Raw genomic sequence first — 27,222 nt, 5'->3', positions numbered from 1 at the left:
GACCTCGATTTCCATCATTTTAAAAAAGAACCACCCTTCATGTTATTCTAAGGGGGTATATTATATTTATGAAAGAAGGGGAAATAAAGCGATGCTTATTGAAAGAGGCGATACTGTCGGTGTCACAAATACAGAGGAACATTAAAAAAAGGCAAAGAGTATTGTATTCACTGATGCATACGAGGATCACATTGTAAAAGGTACAGAGACATAAGATAATTGTATCTTCCAGGCAAACAGCCCTAGCAAAACTTTCTGCTGGGTTAAAAGTACCCTCTCATGCTCTCATGGGTCGCGGACTAAGTTTCACTACAGTTCATACTGGAAACGAAAATGGTTTTGTGCCAATCAAATGGCGGAAGTGGATGGCCAACGTTACGAAACGAATTTTCCAGAAAATCTCCCTCCAAACTTACAGCCACGGTTTGTGTTTCTTGTCGACAACGATTCATACAGTTGGAGAAAAGAGGAAAAATTGCCTACAGAGAAAGTAATGCGAGAATGATTTGTGATGTACAGTATACTCTTGTCATACGAAGATAATGTGCTGACAATAATTTAATGCACGTAATAAATACGATAGTGAAAAGTATGTAAGTATAATGCGTGAAGGGTAGCGGAACTTGCCAGGAGAAATATGTAGACATGCAGTATCTCGGTTACCTCCGTTCAATTGGCAAATTCAGTTGCACTTTTGTGGACTCTGGTGGGGTACCACGTAAGCATGAATAAGACGGGCTTCTGATTATGTGACATTCGCTCAGACGGCGAACGTGCTGTCAGCAGAGAAGTTTTAAACATTGGCAGCAGGGTACTACTCGTGCGAAGAGCAAACGATCACCAGGGGTGCGTGTGCTACGTCGGTAATGGCATTCTTTGTATTTTAGTATTGCCTGTTAACATCGGGAGACCCCGGTCTATTATCATTGACACATCTGTTGCGTCATCCAATTCGTTCGCTGCATTAATCGTGTACTTTCTTGTGGTCTATATTGTACGTAGTTAGAAGGTCGTTAGCTAACTTAGCTAAGCGTTAGCAGAAGGGTGTCGTATACATCGTATGTGCAGAAGTTGACACGCAAAAGATGGGAAACAGGTAAATGGGAGATGAAACATGAAGTAATTTGTTGACAGTCGTAAGCATATAAGTATAGAGACTTCCATTACATTATAAACAATGTCATTACAGTGTATCAGGGCGCTGAATTCTTTAATTTTTACAGCCGTTTCATGTGCTTGCTGCTGGAAAGTGCTGCCATCTCCTGGTCACTCCCCATTGTAATTGTATGGGCAGAACCGCGAGTGACCGTGGACGTTGCCAAGCCATCTATTGGAGAACTTCAACACTTTTGGGATAGCACTGGGCTGTGGTACTGTGCACATGTCTAATTAATTCAAATTCAGCATGACTATTTTCCTTTTTTCTCTTCCTAGTAATTACTGTTATGTTAATTATTTAAAACAGAATATATATAATGAGGTGGAATAATTTCACTGCTAGTGCTGTGTTTATAACTTATTTGAGGGTTCCCCGTCATCAGATAGCGACACTTCGTTAGGTCATTGTTAGAAAGTTACTAGGTTCAGTTTTCAGCAAATGATTTGAACCCAAATCGCCATAACAGAGATTTCGTGGAACACACAAGACGTTCCGTAATGTTATTCATTGAAGGCATGACGTAAAATCATAGATATTTTAGGCAAAAAAAAAAATCGTAATTCCTATCCGTAAAGGTACTGACATCGGTGCGGGCAACTGTAGTTCGATGCTAAGCATGGTCTGAGATGTGAACCTTCATTACGTGTAGATGACTCTGTTGCTTTTCCTATATCATATTAATGCCGGTGGCTCCTCGCTGGCAAAACAGCTAGAGAAGGAGTGGGGATTATTTTTTTTTTTTACGTAGGAGCTGGATTGGTCTCATTCGAAACGACCACGGACAGGAGTCTTGCAAAGAAATTCCTGCACTTCACAACGAGCTACATATCTATGAATTATTCATATTGACTGAGCATTATTTGGGTCATAAATACGCCGAAGCACTTGCATTAAGTAAAAAAAAGTAAAGCTATCCCTGTAACAGGCCGTGAAGGCCCATAAGGTTGTGAGACGTTGAGGGTCTCACATTATCTAGACAATCGGCTCAAAGATGGCGGTAAGGTTGTCAGCCTTACGCGACATTGGACATTGCCTGGGTATTTTTCGTATTTACAATATTTTTTTCTACAGTAATAAAAAAATCCCTACAGCCGTTAAATTCTGTTTTCTATACCGGAGCCGCTATTTCCTTGAAATGGCTCCTCAATTATCCTCACGAGGCTGAGTGGACCCCATTCCAGACCCACTACTTCTCACAAAATCGTATAAGGCCGGGAACTGAACCCAGGACATCTAGATTTGTAGTCAGGAACTCTGACCTCTAGACCACAGAACTAAATAAAGTATTCTGTGCACAGTATGACGATAAAATACCATATTACTATTTACAAGATTAAGGTTAAACTTCACTTAGCAATAAATTACGGATTGTAGTTGACCGATGCGAAGCGAAACCTAAGCCCACAACTAGGCGCCATAGAAACCCATGGAATGCTGTCAGGGATTGTGATCGTGTCGTCCAACATCGAGACAGTTATCTAAGTAAGTCAGCTGATAAGCGGCCTCCGTAGTCCCACCTCATGACGCGGGTTCAAACCCGGCGGAGGTCGCGGAATTTTTAAGGAGGGACAACCTCACTGACAGAAAGGGACTAACTATTAGATACCACTGCCAGTAGAAGGCCGAAACCTCGCTGGCAGAAGGGAACGATAGCAAGCACCAGTACCGGTAGGGTATGGAGACAGTAGAAATTCAAAGGGGGACGCTCAATAGATCAAATTGGTCGCGGTGCATGGGGTAACCCACCCTCTCAATACTGAATAACTGAAGTCAGCTGATTATGACGTTAGATTGTTAATTAGTCTGTTGATTAATTAATTAGTAAAGCAATTAAATCACTTGTTATTCCCTTATGTAGGTTAGTAGATATTAATTTGTTTCTGTTTTATGCTAAGTTCATTGCTCTTACTAATGTAGAATTAAATGAAAAAAGTTGTACGAGGGACGTAATTATTCAAAATATTTTAATTTACCTCAGAAGCGGTGTTAGCATCACTGAAAAATGACAGACATAAAGAGTATGAACCTTCCCCTGTAACTAATTCCATGGAGCTGAGTCCTTGAGAAGTCATCATTCACTGAACTACTCAAGAATTCCCCCCCCCCCCAAAAAAAAATTGCGAATCTGGCATGACCTGCCCCTTCTGGATTATAGGACGTCCAGTGCTCATGTCTTAATCCGCAAACTTCAAAACGTACATGTTCCCATCCCACGAGCTATGGCGACTGGGCAAGGGAATCGTCCACAAGATTTGATACAAAATTCTCAGTGGTCAGCCCAAGGAAATTTTAGTCGAAGCCCCTACAGGGATTTATATCAAGAAGTTATATACGATAAGCAAAGTGGTGCGAGGAACGAATCCACTCATTCATTTAGATTGTTAGCCTAGGTTTCTCTAATGTTCTCCTTTTCATTCGAGTGTGACTGGACATGATCCCCCGAAATTATGGCAATCCGAAACGGTTGTATTTGTCTCTGCTTCCCACCTTTCAGGGCGCTTTTTATCTTTCTAACACTTGTGCACAACCCTTCACCGAGAAGTGAGTTTACTGAAATTAATTTGACTGAAGTTAGCTCTGAAGATGTTAGTCCAGCTTTAAACTAAGGACTATTGCATCTTAATGGTACACATTGTATGATCCATGGTCTGTACGATAAACTCAAAGCTGACAGAGGGCCCTGACGCTACATATTCTCGATACCGACAGCATCACAAAATACTCCCCCCCCCAAAAAAAATGTATATTCTGTGTGAGAACTGAGGTTTTCGTGGTGGGGACTATGAAGTTGACTGTCTCCTGGGATCTGACGCCGTGTAAACTGGTAGATTAACATGTTATTAATAAAATCAAAATGTCACCATTGTTGGCCACCCCTGCACTGGTATCAAATCCAACAATTTGTTTTTTGTATTGTCCAAATTATCAGCGAATTCAGGATTGGGCCCAATGGACAACCTGTACTAGCTGAAATTAGTCAACAAATTGCCCATTAATCAGGGAATTACAGTGTTTAAATGTGGTTTACAGGTTAGAACTGTACTCTCTCTGAAACGTCTGAGGTGACATTAAAAATTTGTTCTTCTTTAAAAAAGTAAAATTCTAAGAGGAATATCTTGTAATAAAGGAGTGAATATTTATGTCGACAGAATTATTTTTGAGCATTTATATAACTTGTGAGCCCATTGCTTGCAAATTATGGAAAGAAAAGCATTAGAAATGTTACAACTCCAGCAAACAAATAGGGTTCTGTACTGATGTATAGAACTTGCTGTGACTTTGGTTTCAGCCCATCAGCCCCCAACTTTCTGCTGGCCAAGGATGAGCGCTTTAATTTGGCCCTGATTGGTTCCTTACCCCATCAGTCCATATCTCAAGTCCGGATACATTGGCTGCTGGACCTCATCACAGTAAGGTAATATGTTTATGGTGTCTGGTTTGCATCCTGGCATATGATAAAATATTCTGAAGCTTTTTGTGCCTCAATTGCTTTACCCAAACGCTCATCTTCCCACTGTAATTTAATGTAACAGAAATTTTAAAGTTCAAGCAATGTTGCTCAGCAGTCAGAATTTAAAAATCAATGATTTAATCAGAGAGATCAAACAGGCAAAACCCTATCTATAACGTAAATTTGTCCCTGTGCATAACTAATTAAGCACTGCACCATGAAAGCATATGGTGGAGTGGATGTACAGATCCACATTTTCTTGACCTTGACACTAGTTGGAGGTGAGTGGTCAGTTTCAGACCCCAGCCACTTTACCCTTTGTACCCATTGAATAGGAGGCTGGGTGGGCCTAGCAGGGCTCAAATTCTGATCCCTCAGTTGTCCAGTCCATAGCCACTCGCTTTACCGACTACGCTATCCCTGCTCCATACGACCTTTCTATAAGCAGTTTTATGATGCTGTATCTGTAAAATGTGGTTTACATGTATAATTGCTTTTAAAATATAAAATATAAAATTGCATATTGTAATATGTTGGTGCCTTTGAGTGGAAGGAAATTGTTCATACAAACTTTTATAAAGTAAAGTAAAGTAAAGCAAAGCTAACCCTGTAACAGGCCATGAAGGCCCATAGGGTTGTGAGACGTTGAGGGTCCCACATTATCTAGACAATCGGCTCAAAGATGGCGGTAAGTTTGTCAGCCTTATGCACCGGCCGCTCTTTACTCCCAAGGGAAATTATTTATTTAATTCCTGGTACTCATTTCTGTCAGAGGCTGAGTGAACCCCATGGCCATAGTGCAGCTGGAAGGATTAGGTCAGTTGAAAAAATCCAATGACCAATTTGAACCCGCGACCTTCTGACTTGTAGCATAGTGCCTTAACCACTACATTACCACTACCAATTTCAATTGGTTTCTTAACTAACACCATGGAACAGAAACCATTTTGAAAAGCTGCTAATTCCTCACTGAACTGGTAGATAAATTTCCCATCTTTCACTGAACCTGACAATTCATTACCGTTTTCACAACAGTCTGGACCCTATCTTAGGCCAGGTTAATTCAACTCTCCCACCCTGTTCCTTTGAGAGCGATTTTAATATTATCATCTCATTTACTTCTAGGTAATTTCTTCCTCTGAGATTTTCTGTCTGAAATTTTGATTGCATGTTTCATCTGAACTGTGCATATTTCATGTTTGACCCCACTCATCCTCCTTGATTTTGGGAATGAAGCAAGTGTGAATTTTAAAATCAAAGATCACAACATTGCTGCCTTATGTTATGTTTTATGTCATAGTAACTGTCCATCACAAATTTGTTCCTCCAAAGCAAACAGCAAATCAGCATTCTATCTGGATGTTTTGAAATTTTTATGGCTTCACATTCATTTAAGAATACCAAATCTTTTTCCAGAGGAGAGAATTTTGAGTGATGAAAGTGTGTCTACCTAAGAAGAACATTCAGGAAAGCTAATTTTGACCAAAGAAACACATATACCAAAGTTGGAACATCAAGAGTACAGTCCTCAATTGGCTCTGTGTGTCATTTTCATATTCCTGAACTTGAAAATTTGTTCTAGGAATCCCATATTTAGTTATTTAAAAATTTACAAAGCAACATTGCAACTCTACTGAAAGGATTTTGGAAAATGATTTCCAGCAATGGTTTCAACCATGGCAGAAATCTTGGAATGCATTTATAAGTCAGAATTTGAGTACTCTGAAGGTGAAAATATTCACTAAAGATTAGTGACATTATACAGAATTTGATACAATCAATCCAGTCATTTAATTATCAGGTCTCTTAGAATATGTTTCAAACATGCCAGTCTATGTCACTCTTTAATTGCATTCTGAACTTGAAAGCATGCCACGGTTTTAACTCTGAATAACAGACTTGAATAACAACTGGGAGGTTTTTTTATTTTTTTGCTGTGTTTCAAAATGTTGGCAGTTCTGTAGATGAGTCTGGGACTCCATACTACAACTTTACATTTCTGGATCAGTGGATCGACTGGTTGCAGCTCTATAGATTGAACCCTGGCTTTGAGCTGATGGGGAACCCATCCCATCTTTTTAGTGACTTCAGTAACAGTACTCAAGCCAAGATGTGGAGACACCTGGTGAGGGAGGTGGCTAGCAGATACATTGGTAGGTTGAAGAGAAGCATAAGAATATTAAATTAGATGGAGTAGCTTAGGATAGTGGCTATAGGTTTGAGGACCAGTGTTCCATTTTCATCAGGGGCAGAGATTCTTCTTTTGTTCTCTGACTTACCCTTAGAGATCATGAGGTTCAGATTAGATTGGATTAGATTAAATTAGGTGATATTATATTGGATTGAAAGGGTGTGTGCTCGGTAACCCCAGAACTATGATGGTCCATGCTCTATTTTGTGTTCCCTTTCTAAAATCAATTGTCCAATGGTCCCACCCATCAAATGAAACACAATACCTTACTTAGTCACTTGGTTTATGAGGTGGAGTTCCACGCACCACATGGTAATTCAGCTGTAACTATGCCGGGGTCACCAATGTGGAATGTCGATGTTCTAAGAGACAACCACGCAAAACTGTAACAGTCATATATATTATTCTCAAATGTACAGAATGGATGGGAAGCCATCTCGATATCTATATATGTACTTCACAAGTTTGCAGGCCCTGAAAATGGCCGTTTGTTCTGCCGTGCCTGTGCTAGTAGTAGCGTGGGCCTTCCTTTACGGTCACTGAGCGGTTACGAGTGGGCAGGATAGCGGCGAGCCTAGTCGGATAGTCTGGGCCTTCTTTATGGCCTCTCGGCAGTTACGAGTCGGCGCGAGAGTGGAGTCTAGCTGGCCTGGCGCTGTAGTGCACGCGCTGGTGTAGTCCACTGTCTCAGTGTTGTTTGCTGGAGAGCTTCTGCTTTGTGACATCACCGTAGCTACGTTAGCTGTCTTTGGTGGAGTGAAGACGATTGAAGAACTGATGATAGCAAGTTTTGAGCTCCGCCTTTTATACCATGCTTGCTGGGTGGAAAAGGTGCAGTTGTGATTGTGAGTTCTGATTGGCAGGCACACACGATTATCTACAGGTGGGCCGAACAGTGAGTGCTGTAAAAATATGACAGTGTGACATTGACTTGGCTTGAGCAGAAGTTGAATGTTGTCTGTTAGACTGTTGAAGCTGTGTGTTAGAATGTGGGAGGTTCCCACAGTACCCTAGGTTTCACTCTGTGTTTTCCCAGATGTGCCCCTACAGATCCAGAAAACCCTGTAGACCCTATTATTTTCCTAATCAAACTGCTTCCTTTCAGCTCATCCCCTTGTCTGAATTTAGTTTAAGGCATTTGACTCCTTTGGACAGTAGTATTATTTTGAAAATAGCCCATTAGCCAGTAGTTATTTCCTCATAGTTAATAGTGACTGGAGTGTGAAACTGGCAACTTATGTGCATTTAATGTTAAGACGTAGAATGTATAGATCTCTGTCTCACAGCCTGCTATTAGTCTTCTTAACATTCTTACAGAGAGATGTAAGCAGATTATGAGAATATTTGCAATATGCATTGAGGTAGGAAATAACATTTTCTTGTATTCTACTTGCACATTCTATTTGCAGGCCGCTACGGACTGGCAGCAGTAGCGCAATGGCGATTTGAAACATGGAATGAGCCAGATCTGAAGAGCTACAATATTTTGAACTTCACTCTGCAGAGTAAGTAACTACGTAACACCTGATGAACATTACAGAAGTAATCCAAGGGAGCAAATATTATGATGGTGTGCATGTCACATAGGAGGCTTTTGAGGCAGATGTTCAAGCTGAACTCTGATACTATTCAGCTTTACTTTTGTTAATACCGAAAAATGACCGTGTAGTTTCTGTCTCTAAATGTGCCAGTTGTTCTTACTTTATTGACGAGATACTGCATAGTAATTATATAGGGAATTCAGACTCTGGGACACTTTCTTCTGAACTTCACAGAAGAGCTATATGGGAATACCCAGTCTCTTGTATGAATGGATCCATGCCCTGCACATAGAGAGCCTCACATGACACTGAGTCACACATGAATGTCACAGGGGAGTACAATAGCTCATTTTCACATCACCACTGCTGATTCATCAGGGCCACCTTTGCTCTACAATGTTGCTGCAGCCCCAGTCTCACCATAACTGATGCACTAGCAAATGCAGCAACCAATGGGATGATCATGCATAGTGGAAAGACAATGCATTGGCCCAGCTACAAATTAATCTTACTCTTCATACAGTGAGGGTGCCAGGACAGAAACTGTAGTGAATAGTAGCCAACAGTTAGAACGTTATGAAGATATGAGAAGGTGTTAAATATAGTTCTTTGAAATATTTGTAAGAACTGCTGAGTACTTATGCAAAAGAACTACATACATGTGTTATATTCATACAATTAATCAGAGAAAAACTTCCCCTAAATATTGAAGGTAGTTGCATATATGTTAAAAATGCAGTTGCATGCAACCAAAGAGGTATGGTCTTCTACTATGGTGTCAGATGGGGTAAAACCTCAACAGTAAAAAGTAATAGTTTGTTATGAAATGTGTTGCACAGGGCCTTGGACTTATGGGCTGCTGCGAACACACTGTAGAACTTTTGTCTTCCATGAAGGTGGGGAATTTCTCAGTCACCTAATTGAATATCGTTTTCTGAAAAATGGTTGTGCTCCAGGGACTTTGTCTTTATTATTTCATTAATTTATCTGTAAAATTGCATTTACTGTTCACAGGATTAATAAGGCTGGGGTGTACTTACATAAAACTCTATAATGGGCATTGAAATCCACTTAATAATTTTCTTTACTCTTATTACGTGATTTTGTATTTTTAACTATAATCTGTATGACATATTATCTCTCAGCAGAGTAACTGGTGAGTCATGTGGCATTCATATTAAGTACACACATCCCAAATTACTTTGGAGTACAAGAACTGGTATTATTTTCAGTCATAGCACAGTACATTATAAAATGAGTGAGACTGTGCTTTTCAGGGCTGTCATAGCTGAATCAGTAAAGTGAGGAGCTCTAAACTGTGCAGTTGGGATTCAATTCCTGGCAGGGGAAAGGAATTTTCCTTCAGCCCAAACTCCAGCATGGCCATGGTTCTCACCTTTCACCATATGCAGTGGACAATGGTTGCTGTTTGACCAGAGTCAACTGGTCACTTCCTGAAACTGACAAATTTGTTCAGATAATGAAGTCTGAAATATGTTGAGACTTTCCTCCATACCCATGCAACATGTTCAGAATGTGTGGCTTGCGAATGAGGACATGTCGGACATCTGCTGCAGAACCAGATATTACAGAACCTGCAATTTGCTCACGAGTTGCCACCAACGTTTTCATGTACATTAAACAGAAAACATGGTGTAATGTAGATCATCATAGTAGAGCTGCAATGTACTTACAGGCTACCTGCAGTACTTTGAAGCATGCTCTGCGGGCTTGCAAGATGCTGCACAAGGAATACTACGGCTTGGTGGCCCTGCCGGTCTGTTTAAGACCTGGGAGAAGCACCCCTTGTGCTGGGGATTGTTACAGCACTGCACCAACCAGACAGCCTGTTCTCTGAACTTCATCTCATTCCACAAGAAAGGGGGAGGCTCAGGTTCTGCCATCTTGGAGCAGGGTCTTGAACTAGCTCATAATATTAGCATCATGTACCCATCTCTAAGAAGAATTCCACTAGCAAATGAGTGAGTGTGTACAGTGTAGACAAGAGTAACTCACTGGAGTTTGGTTCTGCTTTTGTTTCTCTGTATTGGGAAATGGATAGTGTCAGAAAAGGCTGAAAAGCAGAAACAAATTTCAGGGGCTGACAGGACTTTCATAAATGATGTTTGACATGAAGTACAAATAAAAATGCATGTAGATTTGTATTGTAATTTATAGACAGTTAATGGCCAGCTTTTTTAGTTGTATGTCATTTAATGAATCTTATGAACAAAGTAGCTAATTTATCATTGAATACATTTGGAGGATAATTACCTGTACATAGCAATACATGGCCAGTTACAGAAGTTACATTGCTGAAAACACTGTCTGTATCTGTCTGTAGTGAGGCAGATCCTCTGACTGGCTGGTCCAAGAGCGAAAGCTGGAGGGCTGATGTAAGGTATGGTGCTATGGTTGCAGCAGTGATTGTTGCCCATCAGCAAATCATGGTGCGGCAGCATGGCCTGCCCCTGCAATTACTCAGTAATGACAATGCATTCCTCAATTATCACCCATACTACTTCACACAGCGCACTTTGCTGGCAAGGTGAGCTATCCATTGCTTTAGTTCCTTACAGTATTTGCCTGACAAATCAACTACCTGATGATGTAACTAACAGTCGAACTATCCATTTAAGTAAATACTAACTGTAAAATTAGCTAACTGTTTAATTAATGAACTGTTCCCCTGATTGAATGAAGAATTAGTGATCTAATTACACACACTTCTGTCTCACCTACAGCCTCCATTTTCAGGTCAGGATATGGAGGCAGCAGGTTCATTTAAAATATTTGCTAACATCCTATGATACTACAGAGTCTTTCCTGAAGAGATGAATCACCTGACTCTCTTATCATCGTTCTCTTAGCCAGAAGCTTAGCCATCACCTGTCAAGAGAAAAGGATCTTGAGTCACGGATAATATGCCATGTTTTATAAATGTGGAAGTGCATTTCTTAAAGTAAACGCTTATTTTAGAATAACTCACCATCTCAGTAAATAAGTGCTCAAAATGTCTCCCTTCTTACCTTAAACAAACTTCAAGTCTCTTAAAAGAGTTGTGCAGTTTGAGGTCCTCACTGCTGTGTTTATGAGAGTCCTCTCTTCTGAGATTTATCACCATTGAAAGTCAATTGATATTCCAGAGCAACATGTCACCTCTATCTTCATGGTCAAAGAATAAGTCAAGCAAGAAACCAACATGAAACAGGTAGCAAACACAGCAGGTTACTTGCTTGGCTTACTGTTTGACCTTGAAGGTGGAGGCAACATGTTACTCCAAAATGTCGGTTGATTTTCAGTGGACTACACAACATTATATTGCAGAAGATAGAACTCTTCTTGAAAACACTGTTTGACTCCAGTTATTGTAGAATGACCTCAGCGGATATAATTGTTTTACACATGTTGTGCTTATGATCATCCAGTGTGTGGGGATGATTTGAATATGCTTAATTTTTTGGTCTTCTCACAGGCAAAAATAACAGAGGTTTCAGTCTGGAGATCTTATAGGCCATAATCTGTGATTTATCAGTCTGTCTTTAGACACCTAGTTTAAGACATTACTGGAATAATTAACATTGTGTACTGTAGAACCATCTTGCATAAAGTAGCCATATGCCCTTTCTTCTTCTGTAATGCTGTGTAGAATGTCACTGACATAAAGCTCTCAATCAAAAATTTATTCAAATAACTATTCCTACAGAAGTAATGGCACATCACACACCAGACTTTTGATTGTGAATGTGTACTTCAAAAATTTGTCTCAAGTTAATACTGCTCTAATAACTATTGTTCTGAGCATTGATATACCCACTCAGATGGAACTAAGCTTCATCAATATAAACCTAAGTTTGGGGAACAAGGACACTATCTTACACTGGCTATAAAAACCAGTTACAAAGATGTGTTATTCATTCACCATCACCGTCTGCAATTGCTTGAACCTGTATAGTTTTATATGGCAATAGATGTAAATTGTAGTTGCTGTTCACACTGTTGTAATCAAAACCTATGCCTGTTGAGCTAATCATATGAGGGATTTGTGAGGCAAGTGTTCTAATCTGCTTCCAATTTCATAAAGCTTTTCCTTGATTAGCTAGTGTTTTGTTTAGTTTATTCCTTGTCCAAGAAAGACCCAGTTGAACTCACTTTCTTCACCAACCTGAAAATCGTTGATGAAGCTGGAACTCAGATACGAGATACTTATAGTGATTTATTTTTCATGTAGTATTGAATAGATAAAGCCAGTGTTCAAGTGTTCAGTTCAGCATCACAATTCAGCAGTATAAATGAGAAGAAGAAACAGATTTTTGAATATCTTACCAGAACAGAAACAGAAAGGAATCTGATACATACTACAGTGAGTCATTTGCAGCTGTAGTCAAATTATTTAGGTTAAACAGTAGAAAAAATACTGCATAGTAATGCATTTATTGCTTAAAGCACATTCAACTACCATTTGCATTCCCATCTCTTAGTCACAGCAGCTGGATTTAATGTTTTGAGAGACTATATGTGGTATCTAAACTGAGAAAACTGGGCCCTAAATTTCACTGCAATTGAAACTTGTATCCTCAGTCTAATTAGCTATATTAGAACTAGCCAACAAATTCGACTGAAGCTATTCCTTTGTGAAAACTAATAGTTAGTCAGATAGTCGATAAATTATGGAACCTAAAGGTTCATTACTCTATTCACAAGAGCCTGCTGCTATAAGCTTTATAGCTTTTGCAGCACTCTTATATATAGGAGAATGTGTAATGTAGAAAAAATTGGTTGGGTTGAGTTCTGGAAGTCATGAGTTCAGGGCAGAGAGACCTTCAGGATTATAGTAAATCCAAATTACAGTAATTTTTAAGAGGTAATAGTTACAGCAATTAATAATTCATTCAATTTAATGAAGTTCTATTTCTCCCTTTGTTCTTGTGGATAGTATACATTTTGAGATGATTGTAGAACCATAATATAATATTTAGTGAAGAAGGCTAATTTTAGATGTTTGGCTGAGTTTTATCTCGCAGATTAGCTTGTATAAATATGCTTATTCTGAAACACTATGAAGCTGCTCCTCATGTACTCACACTTTGTTTTAAAATGAGCTTCCTTATACCATAAAGTTAAATAGGACCTATTTAACTGTTCCAGATTTCAGATGAACAACACAAATCCACCACATGTGCAGTTCTTCAAGAAGCCGGTATATACAGCCATGGCCTTGCTGTCACTTCTTGGCAACCAGGAACTACAGGCTGCTGTAAGGATGCCTGATGACAGGTACAGGTCCACCGTTTTTGTACTGTGCACATAAAATGGAGTTTAAAATTTATCTCAACATTACTGTTAATTACTACAAACATTAATTAAAATATTAATGAACTCTGGGGACTTATTTATAAAATAAGTGGTGTGTTGAGCCAAACTGTAATGATTTCTTTTTCTCTGATAGGTAAAAATCATTTAAAGTGAGCGGCAAAGAATGGCATTCCTGTCCATGGTGTTAGCAAGTTGTAAGAAATCACTGCTGTTGCATATCTGTCTTAGGGCAGTTAGATTCAAATGAAAGATATGCACATTTTCCTGCCTTTGAGCTCTGTTGCTCTCATTGAGGTTTACCTGCTGTCATGTTTAACTTCTGCAACAGCTACTCAGTCTGTTGCAGGTTGATGTTGCTGTCAGCACAGTAAAGTAGATCTGGCTATGAAGTTATGTGTCTCTTGGTATAATCTATAGCTCTAGTACTTAGAGCTGACAGTCCTCCAATGCGAGGTAGAAGAAGTATTGGTAGTGGCGGGGAGACCTCCAGCATGCCGACAAGTGTGGCGGGGAATGCAGTACAGGTGTTCTCAAAAGGAAATAACTTCTTACCTCATTGTATTGCATAGTGATGGTTTATTCTCGCTGATGTTCACACATCCGATGTTAAGTTTTAAGTGCCAAATGGCAGACTGTTATGCACTATACACTGTTATACACTTTTCACTGTTATATACATGAAGAGTTTATTTACATATTACACGGGTCTATTCTAAAGGGGCAACACTGGCAATGTCCGATTATTTTTTGTTTTCTTCCAGCGGAACCCCAGTTTCAAAATAATTTTCTTTAATGTGGAGATGCATCCCTGAAACTCTAACGTTTTCTTCAACTTTTCGTGAACTTTTTTCAGGGTAGGTCTCCGTTTTTCGACTATGTAGAAGTCATTAATTGTTCTTCGCACCACAGACTCGTTAAAGTCATCCAAAGTGGCTAGTGAAGATTTTCTAGGTCTTTCTTTATGGGGTGTTGAAAAGGAAGTGGAAGCCCCAGATTTGATATTTTTTTGTTTCTCTTATTATTCTTCTGACACTACTTTCCGATACATCTGTTGCCTTTGCTACTTCCACTGCTATGTTCTTCACTGTAATTGCTGGCCCAGCCTCTTCCACATACTTATATACATTACTAACAATTTCTCTTGCTTGTGAATGCAATACTTTTCCACTCAATTTACTTCGTGTAGGTGGCATGTTAAAGGAGATAGAAAAAATGTACAAATATAAATAAACAAAAAAGAAAATCAATGAATAAAAATAAACAATAAAATAAAATATTGTCACTGTCACCACTTGACTTCTGCTCCAGTACTTCAATGCGACGTCTCGACTATCTTTGGCCATGGTTGGAACTCAACTGTCTTCGGCGACGGCTCTCTTGCTGTCTTGTTGCTGTCTTCTGTCTCTGTAGCTCTCGGCTTATGTAGGTGTTCTGTTTGACTGGATCTCAGACACCATTCCTCACTGTTTCGTTTCTACTGTCCGTTGTTACATAACGGGCGCAACAAACTCTCTGTAGTTCATTTCTGGGGAGACGCGTTCGTTGCTTCTGCATTGTCTACGCAACGGCTCCCTGTTCTTTGCGTTACCATACAAGTGCCAATTCCAAACTTGCATGTTTGGCAAACCGTTGCCTCGGGAACGCTCCTTTGCAATGGTCTGTTTGTATTCGATTTGTCGCCGTTGGAACTCAACAGTTTTCATTGTAGCCGTTGCACGACAATGGACGTAAGGTAACACATCACAATATTAATACAGTAATTAGAGAATAATGCACTCAGATACGACTCCAAGAGTCAAAACTTTTTAACTTGACTGTACAAGGAAGAATGCTCTTGAGACGTCTGTTCACACTGAATGCAGCCAAAAGACTAATCACAACCCCCCTCAACTTTCACGAATGGACCTGCCCATCCACTGCGCAGCTTTTCCTGGACTGTTAGCTCTAAGTACTAGAGCTATACCTGCCTTCTTGGTTGACTCTTAGAAAAGCAGATTTTCCTGTAGTAGTTTGTCAGTGCTGCCTACAGGTTCCAGGAGAAGATCTGGCAATGTCACAACCTTACAGCCTGTATATGTCACCCACCTTCTGTTTGACTGCTGCTGTAGCTAATTACTCCATTGCAGGTTGTCAGTGCTGGCAGCAGGTTCAAACAGGCAGGATGCCTGGACTAGGTCAGTCTTGCTTGTGTTCAGCAATAACACAGCTTCACAGCCAGATGAGAGGATGAATGTTATGCTTCGGGTTCTCAGTGTGCAAGGTGCTTCCCCTCGCTACACTCTATATTTGCTAGATGACACCCTCACAAATCCTGCACAGGTGTGGCTGAATGCCGGGGCTCCTGTGTTTCCAGAACAACAGCTAAGAGCTCAGTTAAGAGCTGTGGAGGTAAAAACACTGTTAGTGTTAAAAGCTGAGAATTGTGGCTCTGTGGGCTGTGGAAAGGGAAAGGGGTTAGTTGCCAGTGTTTGACACTAAGAGGCTTCTTGATTTTCCTCAGTTGTTAACGACAGTCTCCAGTATGGTATATTGAAATATATTACTACCTTATTAAGTAGTGATTGCATTTAATAAATAGTAGTGCATCTCTGTCAAAGAAAGTTGATTCAGGGATATTAATGAACGTTTGGAAGCTATATCGGATACAACTCTTTATTGACTGTCACAACACAACAAACAGAAACAATTTTTGCTGTATATAACACAGCAGGATGCATGAAATGAAAATGATGTATTGGATGCTGGTTCATATGCATTATACTCATTTCATAACCAATTTTCAAATAGCTTACGCCTCTGTGGTGGTGGATCATGACTGTCTGAACAGGCCAGGAATGAATAAAGTCTGCCTTCCTCTCAGTGCCTATATTTAAAGAAAGAAGGGAAAATTTTAATTCTTATTTAAATGGTCATATTTTTCATAGTTCATAATTTTATGTTTTATGTTATATAGTACCCTCTTTTTAGCAACCTTAAACTTGTTTTGTATTAACAAGAACATTTCAAACATGGGCTACTTATCCTTGTAACCATAAGTTGAAGTACTTACCGCTTGTACAAGTACAATCTTATTCCTGTGGTCAGAAATGGTTTTGGACTCTTCTTTGTTTGTCTGTGCCCTCTGCTGCCCATGGATCAATATGTGCAGATGGTTACAGAGACTGATGTTACAGCAAGGAAGTGCATGTGCTTAAAATGCACTGTTTCTGTTAATGGGATTCACCAGCTACATCTCCTCCCCCCCCAATCTCTCTTCTAGGTTCTTTGACAATCACAGCGGCAGATATTTATGTGACACTTGTAAATTGTCTTTGAATTCAGTTTAACAATTTTCTATCAATTTATTTTCGTGTATAGTATCTGTTTAGTACCAGTATTAGTATTATTTCATTTTCTGTTCCTGTAATGTAACCCTTGAAATTATTGCTAACTCTGCATAGTTATGGACTTACACAGTTCAACTCTCTACTTTATGGTACTGTTGTTACACTGCATATTTACTAGCATATCGTTTGATTCTGTGAAACAAAAACGCCATACAGATTGTAAACAAATTAAAAGTTTTCGAAACCACATAATTTAATGCCATACAAAATTCAGATAAAGTACAAAATCAACAAGCTACTTTCTATGTGTTATTGGGGCCCTGCCTTTCTGGCCCTTACGGACAGGTTGCTGCTACTTCACTGTCAGCATACTGTCATATTATTTAACACCATATAGGCCTATGTCACAAATGACTATAATAATTATGATGTTACTAATATAAAATCATGGCATGATATTTTCGTTTTATTACAGGGCCCCCATCGTGTGAGGGGTCCAACTTCTGTGCCTACATTAGAGAAACTACGCCTTTTAGTGCCCCTTAAATTACCAAGTGTTGCACTTCTGCATATCTGCTCCAAGCCGACAGAGGCCCCAGGACAGGTAGGTACATAAGTTGGTGCCTGGAAACACAGGATAAGCAGATATATTGTGCACTGGTTGTCTGGTAATATGGCTGTTTGTAGGGCAAGGTAATGCAGAACAGCTTAGTACAGTCCATTGCTTGTATGACAATACAAAATACAGGGTTTGGATTGTCCCTGTTAATAAAAGGTCTTTTTAAGTTCCTAATTCAGGACTTGATTTCTAGTTCACACAATATTAACTTTGATGCTATTTATAATCTGCTTAGGCATGAAAAATGTTAGCGTCTTCCACACCAAGGGATTCACATTTGCTAGGATTAGGTCTGTAATTCTATATGAAACCATTTTTTTAGTTTCAGTAAATTTTGTCATTATGTCTCCTTCTGTAATACTCTTTAAACTCATATTTTATGTCTACTGTTACTACATATTTATGTTTAAAGAAGGAACAAGAAACTTGGGTTGTGATGAGTGTTAACAGTTTCCATAAACCCTAGTTTCCCATAACACCTTGGTCTTGAAGGCAACATTTCAACAAATTGAAGTGTTTTCAGGGAGGTAGAATGCCATGCTATTGAGATGGCCAATATTGTCACATATACTGTGCCAAAATTTATCATATTATTTTGTTGCTGAATATACATGAATATAACAGCAGGCATGTACAGATATAATTCAGTCAGCTATGTCTTATTATCTTCAGGAAAGTGTGAATTACATAACTCATATTTACCGTTAATGTAATATGTATATATGAAATGCTCAGTTGAAGTAACCTTTATGTTTCAGTTTAGAGCTCTTGGATGAAGTTTTATTAAAAACACCAGCTGTACAAATGGTCCATTTAAATCAACAGGAAATGAAAATATTAATTGTATTTGTTGCATCTAATTCTAGATAAAGTAGTTCTTTACCCTAGAAATATGAATCCAACTTAAAGTAAATTTATTTAGATGAAAGAATAAAGTTTATGAGTTTGTTGTAATAAGCAACAGTTTAACTAATGGATGTGGGCAATAAAATGGTTGTTAACCAGAATATCTTAGTGGCACAATGTCACTAATGAAGGAAATGTCTGATGAAAGACTGTAATTGATTCTACACAATGAAATAATGAAGAAATTTTATACCCAAGAAAATAATCTTTTGACCATGTCTTGACAGTCTTGACAGACCGCTTGTAAGTTGTTTAAGTGTAAACTGTATGATTTATAAAGATGAAGAGAGCCATTTCTGTGGGCTTTGAAGCTTTTATATAGTCCTGTTTATTTTATGGTATTACTGAGGTGACTAATGGCATTAGTCTAATATGTATATCATACCCTCTCATGTTACTTCATTGCTGAAGTCGCTCGAATTAACAGGAGACACATGCAGATAGAGTTTACTCAGACATCTTATTATCTCATCATCATCAGTAATCTGTCAGATGACAGGTCCACAGTCTCTTCCAAAACAATTCCTCCATTTAATGCGATCTAGAGCTTTTTCCTTCAAATGACAGTATCCTCTTCTGTCCCCAAGGTCATCCAGCATCTTCTTATGTCTTCTTCCTCATATTCTTGTCACTTCTATCTGCCCCTCTATCTTTCCTTCAATAACTTCTTTTAGAAGGCAGTTTCTGCGTAAGTGGAGATGTAAAGTTAGGAAATCACATGTATATATCACTGTTGTAATATATACATAATGTAATGTGGATGGACATAGCATTGCTGCTGCATCTGCTTGGGTTAGCCTGATGGTTTCACATAAGAGTTCCTGGATAAAACTTTACTGAACTGGTATATGTTTGCATTATAGAAAGAAAAAAAAAAAAGAGAAGAAAATCCTCCAAGCTTTTGTGAAGTAATTCATATTCCAGCATAAGTACTATCAAAATGTTACATATAGTGAAATAGAAACAATACATTGAAATATAAGATTGCCTGCTCATTCATGGTCTAATGTAGTCCTGTACTGCTGTGCAGCACAGCAAACATATTCATTTTTGTTAATGTTAGACAGTATGATCACATGAAATACCTAAACAATGCATATTGCAAAAGTTTGATGGCAAAAATTCCATTTTTACCAGTATCTGAGTGTCATTAGATTTTGACTGCATGGCTGTACACATCCACTGGTGTTTCCATCCCCTCACAATTTCATCTAGTGAAAAATGCTTAGAGGGTGCTATATATTGATTATGAATTTGAATAAATAACAAAATTCCAGCAGTCAGTTCTTAATTGTAAGTATAAATACTGTTCATATGCTATTCAAATCACCTAGAGTCAGAGTTATTTTAGCTTAAATACATGAGAAATATTTCAAATACATTTGTACTTCTTAAGAAGAACTGTATCTTATATACTTCACAAATGTTTTACATGATGAAAACATCAATAACGTTCCATTCAAATTTCAAATAAGAGATGCTGTTTATGCTACTGATGTGAACAAAAATTAAATTTGCCCCACAACTTTTAGTATGGCATCCAAAATGAGTTTTAATCAAAATATGATTAATAGTTTTGAAGGAAGAAGAATCTGAAAGGGCAGACAGAGAGGCAGGACATCCATGTTATGTGTTCATTCTATGCACTTTGTTGAATATTTCACAACAAGCAATGTATCTGTAATTCAGGTTACACGTCTGATGGCTTGCAATGTGACTTACAACGAGGTTCTTCTCTTTTGGAGTGACATCATCGTAGGGGCAAGGTGAGGACTTTGAATTTGTACAAAATCTTTGGTTGAATGCTCATATCATGAAACCTTTAAGGTATTTCTGGGGTTTTGGACTTTTTACATTGTCCGGAATTCTAGGTAATAGAGGACAAGATGTTTCAGAAACTGGATCTGTTTCTGTCTTCAGGTGCGAAAGGAAGACGCCTACTCAGTTGGGCCCCTTAGAAAGAGCTAATCTCGATCACTGGACAACTCCTGTTAGATTTACCCAACTATTTCAACATACAGGACTGGACAGATCCAGTTTCCAAAGTGTTGTGTCCTCTATTACCTAGAATTCCTGATGATAGAAAATGTCCAAAAATCCAGTAATCCTGTGTGTCATCCACCATCGTCAGAACTCTTTAGAATCTACTTTAAAGTATTGTATAGCCCAAGGGTAAGAATGGAAAATATTTCCTATATTACAGATGCATCAAAACTTATGAAATAGAGTTTTCTTCTGTAGCCTCTGGCAAATTCCGTCGCATCAATCCACAAGACACTATCTTCCTGTCATTCCAGTTCTCTGTGCCAACTGGTAAGTATGCACATGTAGTTTTATTATATGGAACAAAGGAAGATGGTCACTGCACTCAGCTTCCATTCACATCATAGTGTGCTGCTCCCTGAGGGTGAGGTATTTTCTGTAATGGATCAGGCTGAAAGTTCGTAAGCAACAGTCTTTGGATTCAGGATATTATGTCTGTAATACTGTATGAGGCAGAAATGTTTGACCACTGTCAGTGCCCCAACTAACTAGAGTGGAATAAATTATGCTAATGATATGTTCTAGGTCATAATTCTGCAATGAGAAAACTTTGGTTGGACACAGTTCAGTAACATAAAGTGACCTTTCATCAGAGTGATTCAGGATGTTTACGGGTTTATTTGTACTTAGGTATGGATAGGAGAATAACATTAAAACTGATGTTCATGAAATATATGACATAGGACATGACTTGTGTTCATCTGGCTCATGTTGGGGTCTGTTGGTCAGCGCTTGCAAACATGGCAATGAGACTTGGAATTTCTATACAAGACAAGGAAGTTTTTGACCAGTTGAACTACTTCTAAAGAGCAGCTGTTTCGTGTGGAGTTAACCTAAAGGGAGAAGATCACTTGATAGATGTAGGGGTTAATGAGATGGCCTGTTTGTGTGCATGAAGAGGCTTGTGAAGAGACTCAAGTTTTGCCAGAAGTAGCCAAGGGATTTAATTAAAACAAAGGTTCTGAGAAAGGTTCACTAGCTCAGCTCAGAATGTGCACCCACCATTAAACTGAATGACTATTCTGATACTTTTCAAGGAACTTGTAGATATGCAGTAAATAGGGTGTGAGTATGTGGACTGTATTTATCTGGTTCAGGATAGGGTCCAGTGCTGGGCTCATGTAAAAATGGTAGTGAATCTTCAGATTATAAACCACAAGGAATTTCTTGACTGACTGACTATTAGCTTCCCAAGAGGTCAGTGAAACTTTGACTTTTTTTTTTTTTTTTACATTCCATTGATCCTTGTGGTACAGCTGACCTTATATCTATTATTGATTAAGTAGTTGGAATTCAGACTGGTCATGATCACGCACAGAGACTGATAATTAGTTGTGTAATTTTTAAAAAAATTCATGGACTAGAGTCCTTCTTGGGAAGCTAATAGCTGCTCAGCTATCTGAGAAATTTCCTGCCTTATGCAGAACCACAAAGTTCGTTATCGTGTTTGTGAGAGCCCTCTATTTAGGGTGACCAACTCTCTCGTATTTCCCGGGATCTCCCGTATTAGAGCTAATTTTTTGGATCCTCCCGGATCCCGTATTGACCTTCTATTTCTCCAGTATATTCCATTAACAATCAAGATCGCAAAATTTAAATTATATATTATTCCCGCCAAATACATTCCGATATAAACTGGCATTATTATCGACAGTTTAGACTTAGAGGTACTCATCGATAAATATCGAAAAATTGCCTATAATAATCGATAGAAAATTTAGCATATACTAATCGATAGCTGAATATCCGTTTCCGGAGTGTTATATTTTCTGTTTTTGCTTTTTGACGTTTTCATCCCCGTGCTTTTAAATAATTACCAAATTTAATCCATTTTCATAATGAGCAGTGACAGTGAAAGTGAAAGTGAAAGCAACAATGCAAAAACTCCACCTAAGAAGAAAACTAAATACTTGTGTTTACTTGAGAAACTGGGAAGAACAATATTTATGGTTAAAGTCCGTGCCCTCCAACGTTTACAGAGCTTATTGTATACTTTGTAAACGTGAGTTCATCATCGCTCACGGGAGTAATACCGACTGCAGACAACATTCTTGCACAGAAGGTCATAAACGAAAGGAAAGGGACGTGAAGACCTTTTCAAATTTACACTTCTTTTTCGGGAACAGCAGTAAAGACTTCAAAAACGTTGCAGGTGAGCTACCGTTGGTTTTCCATGCTGTAAAACACAACATCGGCTACAGAAGTATGGATTGCGCAAATAAGTTATCGAAGGATATTTTCCATGACTCTAACTTGGCTAAGAAGATGTCCTGTGGCCGAACAAAGGCAGAGGCTATTGTGAAAAATGTTCTAGCGTCAAGAAGTGTGCAAGACTTCATCGATGTGTTGAAGGATCCAGCAAAATCAAGCAACTTTTTCTCTATTGCAGCTGATGCCTCCAACCACAAGAACAGAAAGCTATTCCCGCTGGTTGTGAGGTATTTTGACCCTCTTAGTGGTGTTAAAAATAGGCTCCTGGACTTCATTGAACAAGCTGATGAAACAGCTATTGCTACCCATAATTTGATCAAGTCTTCACTTGATACACACAAGTTAGATATAAAAAATCTAACTTCATATTGTGCAGATAATGCAAATGTGAATTATGGGAAGCATAATTCTGTGTTCAAACTACTACAAGAAGATAACAAAAATGTGCTTAAAGCAAACTGTTCAAATCATATATTGCATAATGCCACAAAACATGCATCTGATGGATTAGATGTGGATATTGAAATGATCATGTTAAAAATATATGGACACTTTTCAGTATCAGCAAAAAGAAGAGAAGAGTTGAAGTCATTCTTTGATCTTGATGATGCCGAGTGGTTGGAGATTGTTCGTCATGTGACCACTCGTTGGCTTTCCCTAACATCACCTGTGGACAGATTAATACAAAACTGATTACCTATTAAGAGTTATTTGAAAAGTGTGAATGACTGTCAAACAATATTAAAAAACATTTCAGTGATAAAGATCCAGAAAAGGAGTGTATTATTGAGGCATATCTTAATTTTTTTTCCAACATTGGTGCAGTACTTGTTTAGTCTGTCAGAATTCTTGAAACTGCTAATCTTAGCATCATGGAATGCTACAGTGTAATGCAATGTATAGGCAATAAAATTCAGCATAGGATAGAGGACAGGATTTTTGATACTGCCACGGAAAAAATTTTAAACTGTTTGAATCCACCCCCGCAGAAATGTGCTAGAGATGATTTTGTTAATCTATTGTTGCTTGCACAAGTACATTTCTAAGAATTTTGAGTTATCAAATGCAAATCCTGTCCATTGTCTTTTGCCATTAAATTTAAACACTGAACTTTCTTTCAGACATTTTCAAACCATTGTAAAAAATTTAATCTTGATTTTGTAAATGAGGACAGCCTGTACGAAGAANTGAAGAGTTTTCTAGTGCAAAAAGTGTTCTGAATGTGGTAAAAACAGGACGTATAGAACAAAGTTGGGTCAATATTTTCAGTGATTTAAGAAACAAACAAATTGATGTGCCAAACCTTATTAAGATCTTAGGCTTTGTTTTAAGCATCCCAGGCTCAAATGCCCATACTGAAAGAATTTTTTCACTGATGAGCAATAAATGGACTGATGAGAGAAATCAAAGCAGCTTAGAACTAATTAAGTCAGAGCTAATGGTAGCAATTAATTATGACTATAGTTGTAAAGAGTTTTTTAAATTTGTACAAGAAGATAAACAAATGCTTAGTTCTGCAGCATTGGACTGACGCCGCGCCGCTAAAATTGCACAAAATTTGTCGTGACTAAATCTCCCTTAAATTCATGACCGAAAGTTGGTCACCCTAACTAAATAATCTCCCTTAAATTCATGACCGAAAGTTGGTCACCCTACCTCTACTGGACCCTGCTCTTGGCTTGTTGAATCCAGTCCACCTCCTCACACCCGGTAATGCCCTCCCATCCGTGATTATTTCTTCAGATATTCCAACAAAATTTTGCATGCATTTCATTGTGTTGTACATTAGTGATTGCATATGTAGTCTGTGTTAAACTTTCTGGGCTCTGCCCATGTAGGCAAGGGGAGAGAATCATTTCTGAGACTGGGGAACCCTTAGGACAGATTCTGTTATTACTATCTCCAAATGATAGGTTAATCATAAGCTTGATTGTTACCAGAACAGACCTACAACTCAGCATGGACTTTAAACTTTGGGAATGGGGCCTGGTATTCCTCACTTTCTATTAGCAGAAAAATTTGTATGCAGATCTAATTGGAGGCTAAACTCAGAACCCCCTGAATGAGAACCTGTTGTCTCATCCCAAGACCATGAGGTCTCTGTTCTTTGACATACATTTCCTGCTAACCTCTGTCTAGATCAACACAGCAGAAGGAATGTAGGCATCCTGAGCTAACCCAGAATATATTTTGTTTCATGAATGTAAAATCTGTAAGTTTTAGTGATTATTATGTACAAATGTTCCTGCATCAAGTGCTGCATCAAATTTTGTGTTACTAACTGCTTGTGATTTTAATTCATAAAGAGGAGGTAAGGCGAACTTCTGGGACATGAGGCCATATGCTTCTTCTGTTTCTTACTTTTTAATAAATTGTGAGCATGATCCTCAGGATTTAGAATATGATGTTTCTTCATAGGTTGTGATAAAGATAGGTAAAGAGAAGTCATTTAAGTTATTCACTTTGTTTCCATATGCTCCTAACTAAATTAAAGCTCACATTTCTTTCCTTCTTTGCAGGGAGAAGAAAAAAGGAAAAAGTTAGAGGGTTCTATAGAGTTCGTGCTGTAGACTACTGGGAGAGGCCTGGTCCCTTTTCATTATTGGTACAGTACCCTGGGAACTCATCTTGTAGTTAGAAGTTAGAATATGTGATGATGATTTTTAAGAGATAATCTGAATTGAAATTCCTTCCTGTTGAAATATGAAACCGTTTAGTTCTGTTGTTCATTCATCTTGCATCTGTAAAATGAAAAAAGAAATTACACCCTTAGCACAGTTGCCTTTCAATGGGATTATAACAATTGATTTTCGTGTTCCAATATTGTTGAATTATATTCGAGATATACATATCAAACAATTATAAAAAATAACAGGCTATGTTTAACTTAATAAATTATTCAAATAATTGGACCAAAAGGCACAAACATGGACGCACATGTGCCTCCCCAGCACACACACAAAAGCCTGTAAATTTACGAAATTCGTGAAACTCTCGAAACCAGTACAGCCCAAGTACTTTCTCATAGATACTAATTAGGCCCATGTGACAAAATAAAACCCGATCATTACTACATTGTGCGATCTTCGACTGCATCAATGTTGGGCTTGAATTCTGATTCTGATTTGTATAAAAATGCCGCCATTTTATGTTGGTAGAGTCGTTACCAGTGGCTGATTATCTTTTTAAGTTAATATTTGCTCTCCGAGGACTAATTTTGAAGTGTAACAGAGCTTCTCTAAAAGCAGTAGAAGGGAGAAAAGAGAATGGCAACACAGAGGAAATGGACAGGAGAAAAAGAAGAGAATACAACATAACTTATTATAGATGGTAAAAAGTCACGAGTGGGGAAAGAAACATATTGTTGGATTTCAGATTGTAGAAACTAACAAAACCTTTCATGATATGCTACAGAAATCAAGAAATGTGAATTGTATTTGATTGCTGCCAATTGCCAACATAGTGTGTGTATACTGGTTGTTTGTGTGGGCCAGGATAGCTCCATCAGTAAATTTATTGTCTATGGGTAAGTTGTTCGGGGTTCTATCCCCAGCACAAGCAGGATTTTTTTCTGCGCCATATGTAGACCGTCTCTGGGCGCATCCAGCCCGTAGCAAGTGGACATCACGGTAGCGCGACTAGGTTATGAAGCCGCTCACTTCCACCGACTCCAAAGGTGACCAATGCTTGTAATGCACGGTACGTGTGGGGTAATGACAATTTAATGTGTGTCCGAGATCAGAATATGTCTCAATGAGAGCTTGCAGAGTTTTCCGTCTCTCTCGTTTCGTACTTGGGAATGGTAATTCGAGTTATGTAAGATGGCTACACCCCGCATTTATTGAACCACCCACAAGACATTCGTAAATCTACAGATTGTTTGATCTTAAAACCGTGCAGACACACAGGAGTACATGAAAGTTGGAGAACTGAATGCTGTATAGAATAGTTGGACTTAAGCTTGAGGAAGTACAGGAGGCTGGAGAAGAATAATTTGTACTTTATACAAAATATTATTAAGGTGATCAAACCAAGGAGAATGAGACGGACTGGCCGTGTCAGAAATACGATGGAACAGAAATGCGTAGTTAGTTAGTTATTTAGAGAGGGTGGGTTTCCCCATGCACCGTGACCAGTTTGATCTATTGTGCTTCCCTCTATGATATTCTACCAGTCTCTTTACCCTACCGATAAATGGTGCGTACCATCAGTCCCGCCAAGCAAGCGAGTTCGGCCACTTGCTTAGCGGTGTCTATAATGCTTCCCCCATCTATCAGAGGCCTTAGAGACTATTGTTGGGCGGGAAACGTCCTGGAATTTGGCTCAGTGATCCCCTTTGGGGATATGAGGTTCTTTTACGTGCCGTAAAGTTACGACACGGGACACACAGCTTAAAGTCCCTCCCGGAGGACTTGTTCCCTGAATTTTTCCGCCCTTAAAAATTCGACGACCTCCGCCG

General features: G+C 38.7%; 1 protein-coding gene across 3 annotated transcripts; it reads left to right on the top strand.

Annotated features, from left to right (window-relative positions):
• Positions 1–454: 454 nt before the first annotated feature.
• LOC111869873 (alpha-L-iduronidase) lies at positions 455–26,874 on the top strand. 3 transcript variants are annotated; one of them, XM_023861712.2, is made up of 13 exons: positions 455–593; positions 1,224–1,370; positions 4,449–4,574; positions 6,567–6,763; positions 8,211–8,306; positions 10,039–10,324; positions 10,687–10,890; positions 13,491–13,619; positions 15,785–16,046; positions 17,460–17,588; positions 20,199–20,275; positions 20,713–20,822; positions 25,283–26,874. In XM_023861712.2, the coding sequence occupies exons 1-13, from the start codon at positions 562–564 to the stop codon at positions 25,399–25,401; spliced, it is 1,914 nt and encodes a 637-aa protein (XP_023717480.1). In that variant the 5' UTR covers positions 455–561; the 3' UTR covers positions 25,402–26,874. The 3 variants fall into 3 exon arrangements, with proteins under 3 accessions (XP_023717480.1, XP_023717484.1, XP_023717481.1); XM_023861713.2 differs by lacking the exon at positions 455–593 and adding an exon at positions 811–1,096; XM_023861716.2 differs by lacking the exons at positions 20,199–20,275; positions 20,713–20,822; positions 25,283–26,874 and adding an exon at positions 18,362–18,989 and having other exon boundaries at positions 456–593.
• The last annotated feature ends 348 nt before the right edge of the window (positions 26,875–27,222 follow it).

This window comes from Cryptotermes secundus, unplaced genomic scaffold (genome assembly GCF_002891405.2).
Source record: "Cryptotermes secundus unplaced genomic scaffold, Csec_1.0 scaffold439, whole genome shotgun sequence".
Taxonomy (NCBI): Eukaryota; Metazoa; Arthropoda; class Insecta; order Blattodea; family Kalotermitidae; genus Cryptotermes; species Cryptotermes secundus.
The sequence above is the reverse complement of the archived record's forward strand: the minus strand, read 5'-3'. Positions and strand labels throughout refer to the sequence as shown.

Coding starts and splice junctions, on each gene's coding strand:
- LOC111869873 (XM_023861712.2), top strand. CDS start 562: ATGCACGTAATAAATACGATAGTGAAAAGTAT. Junction 10,891..13,490: donor CAGCGCACTTTGCTGGCAAG/GTGAGCTATCCA, acceptor TAACTGTTCCAG/ATTTCAGATGAACAACACAA. Junction 17,589..20,198: donor CGACAGAGGCCCCAGGACAG/GTAGGTACATAA, acceptor TCTGTAATTCAG/GTTACACGTCTGATGGCTTG.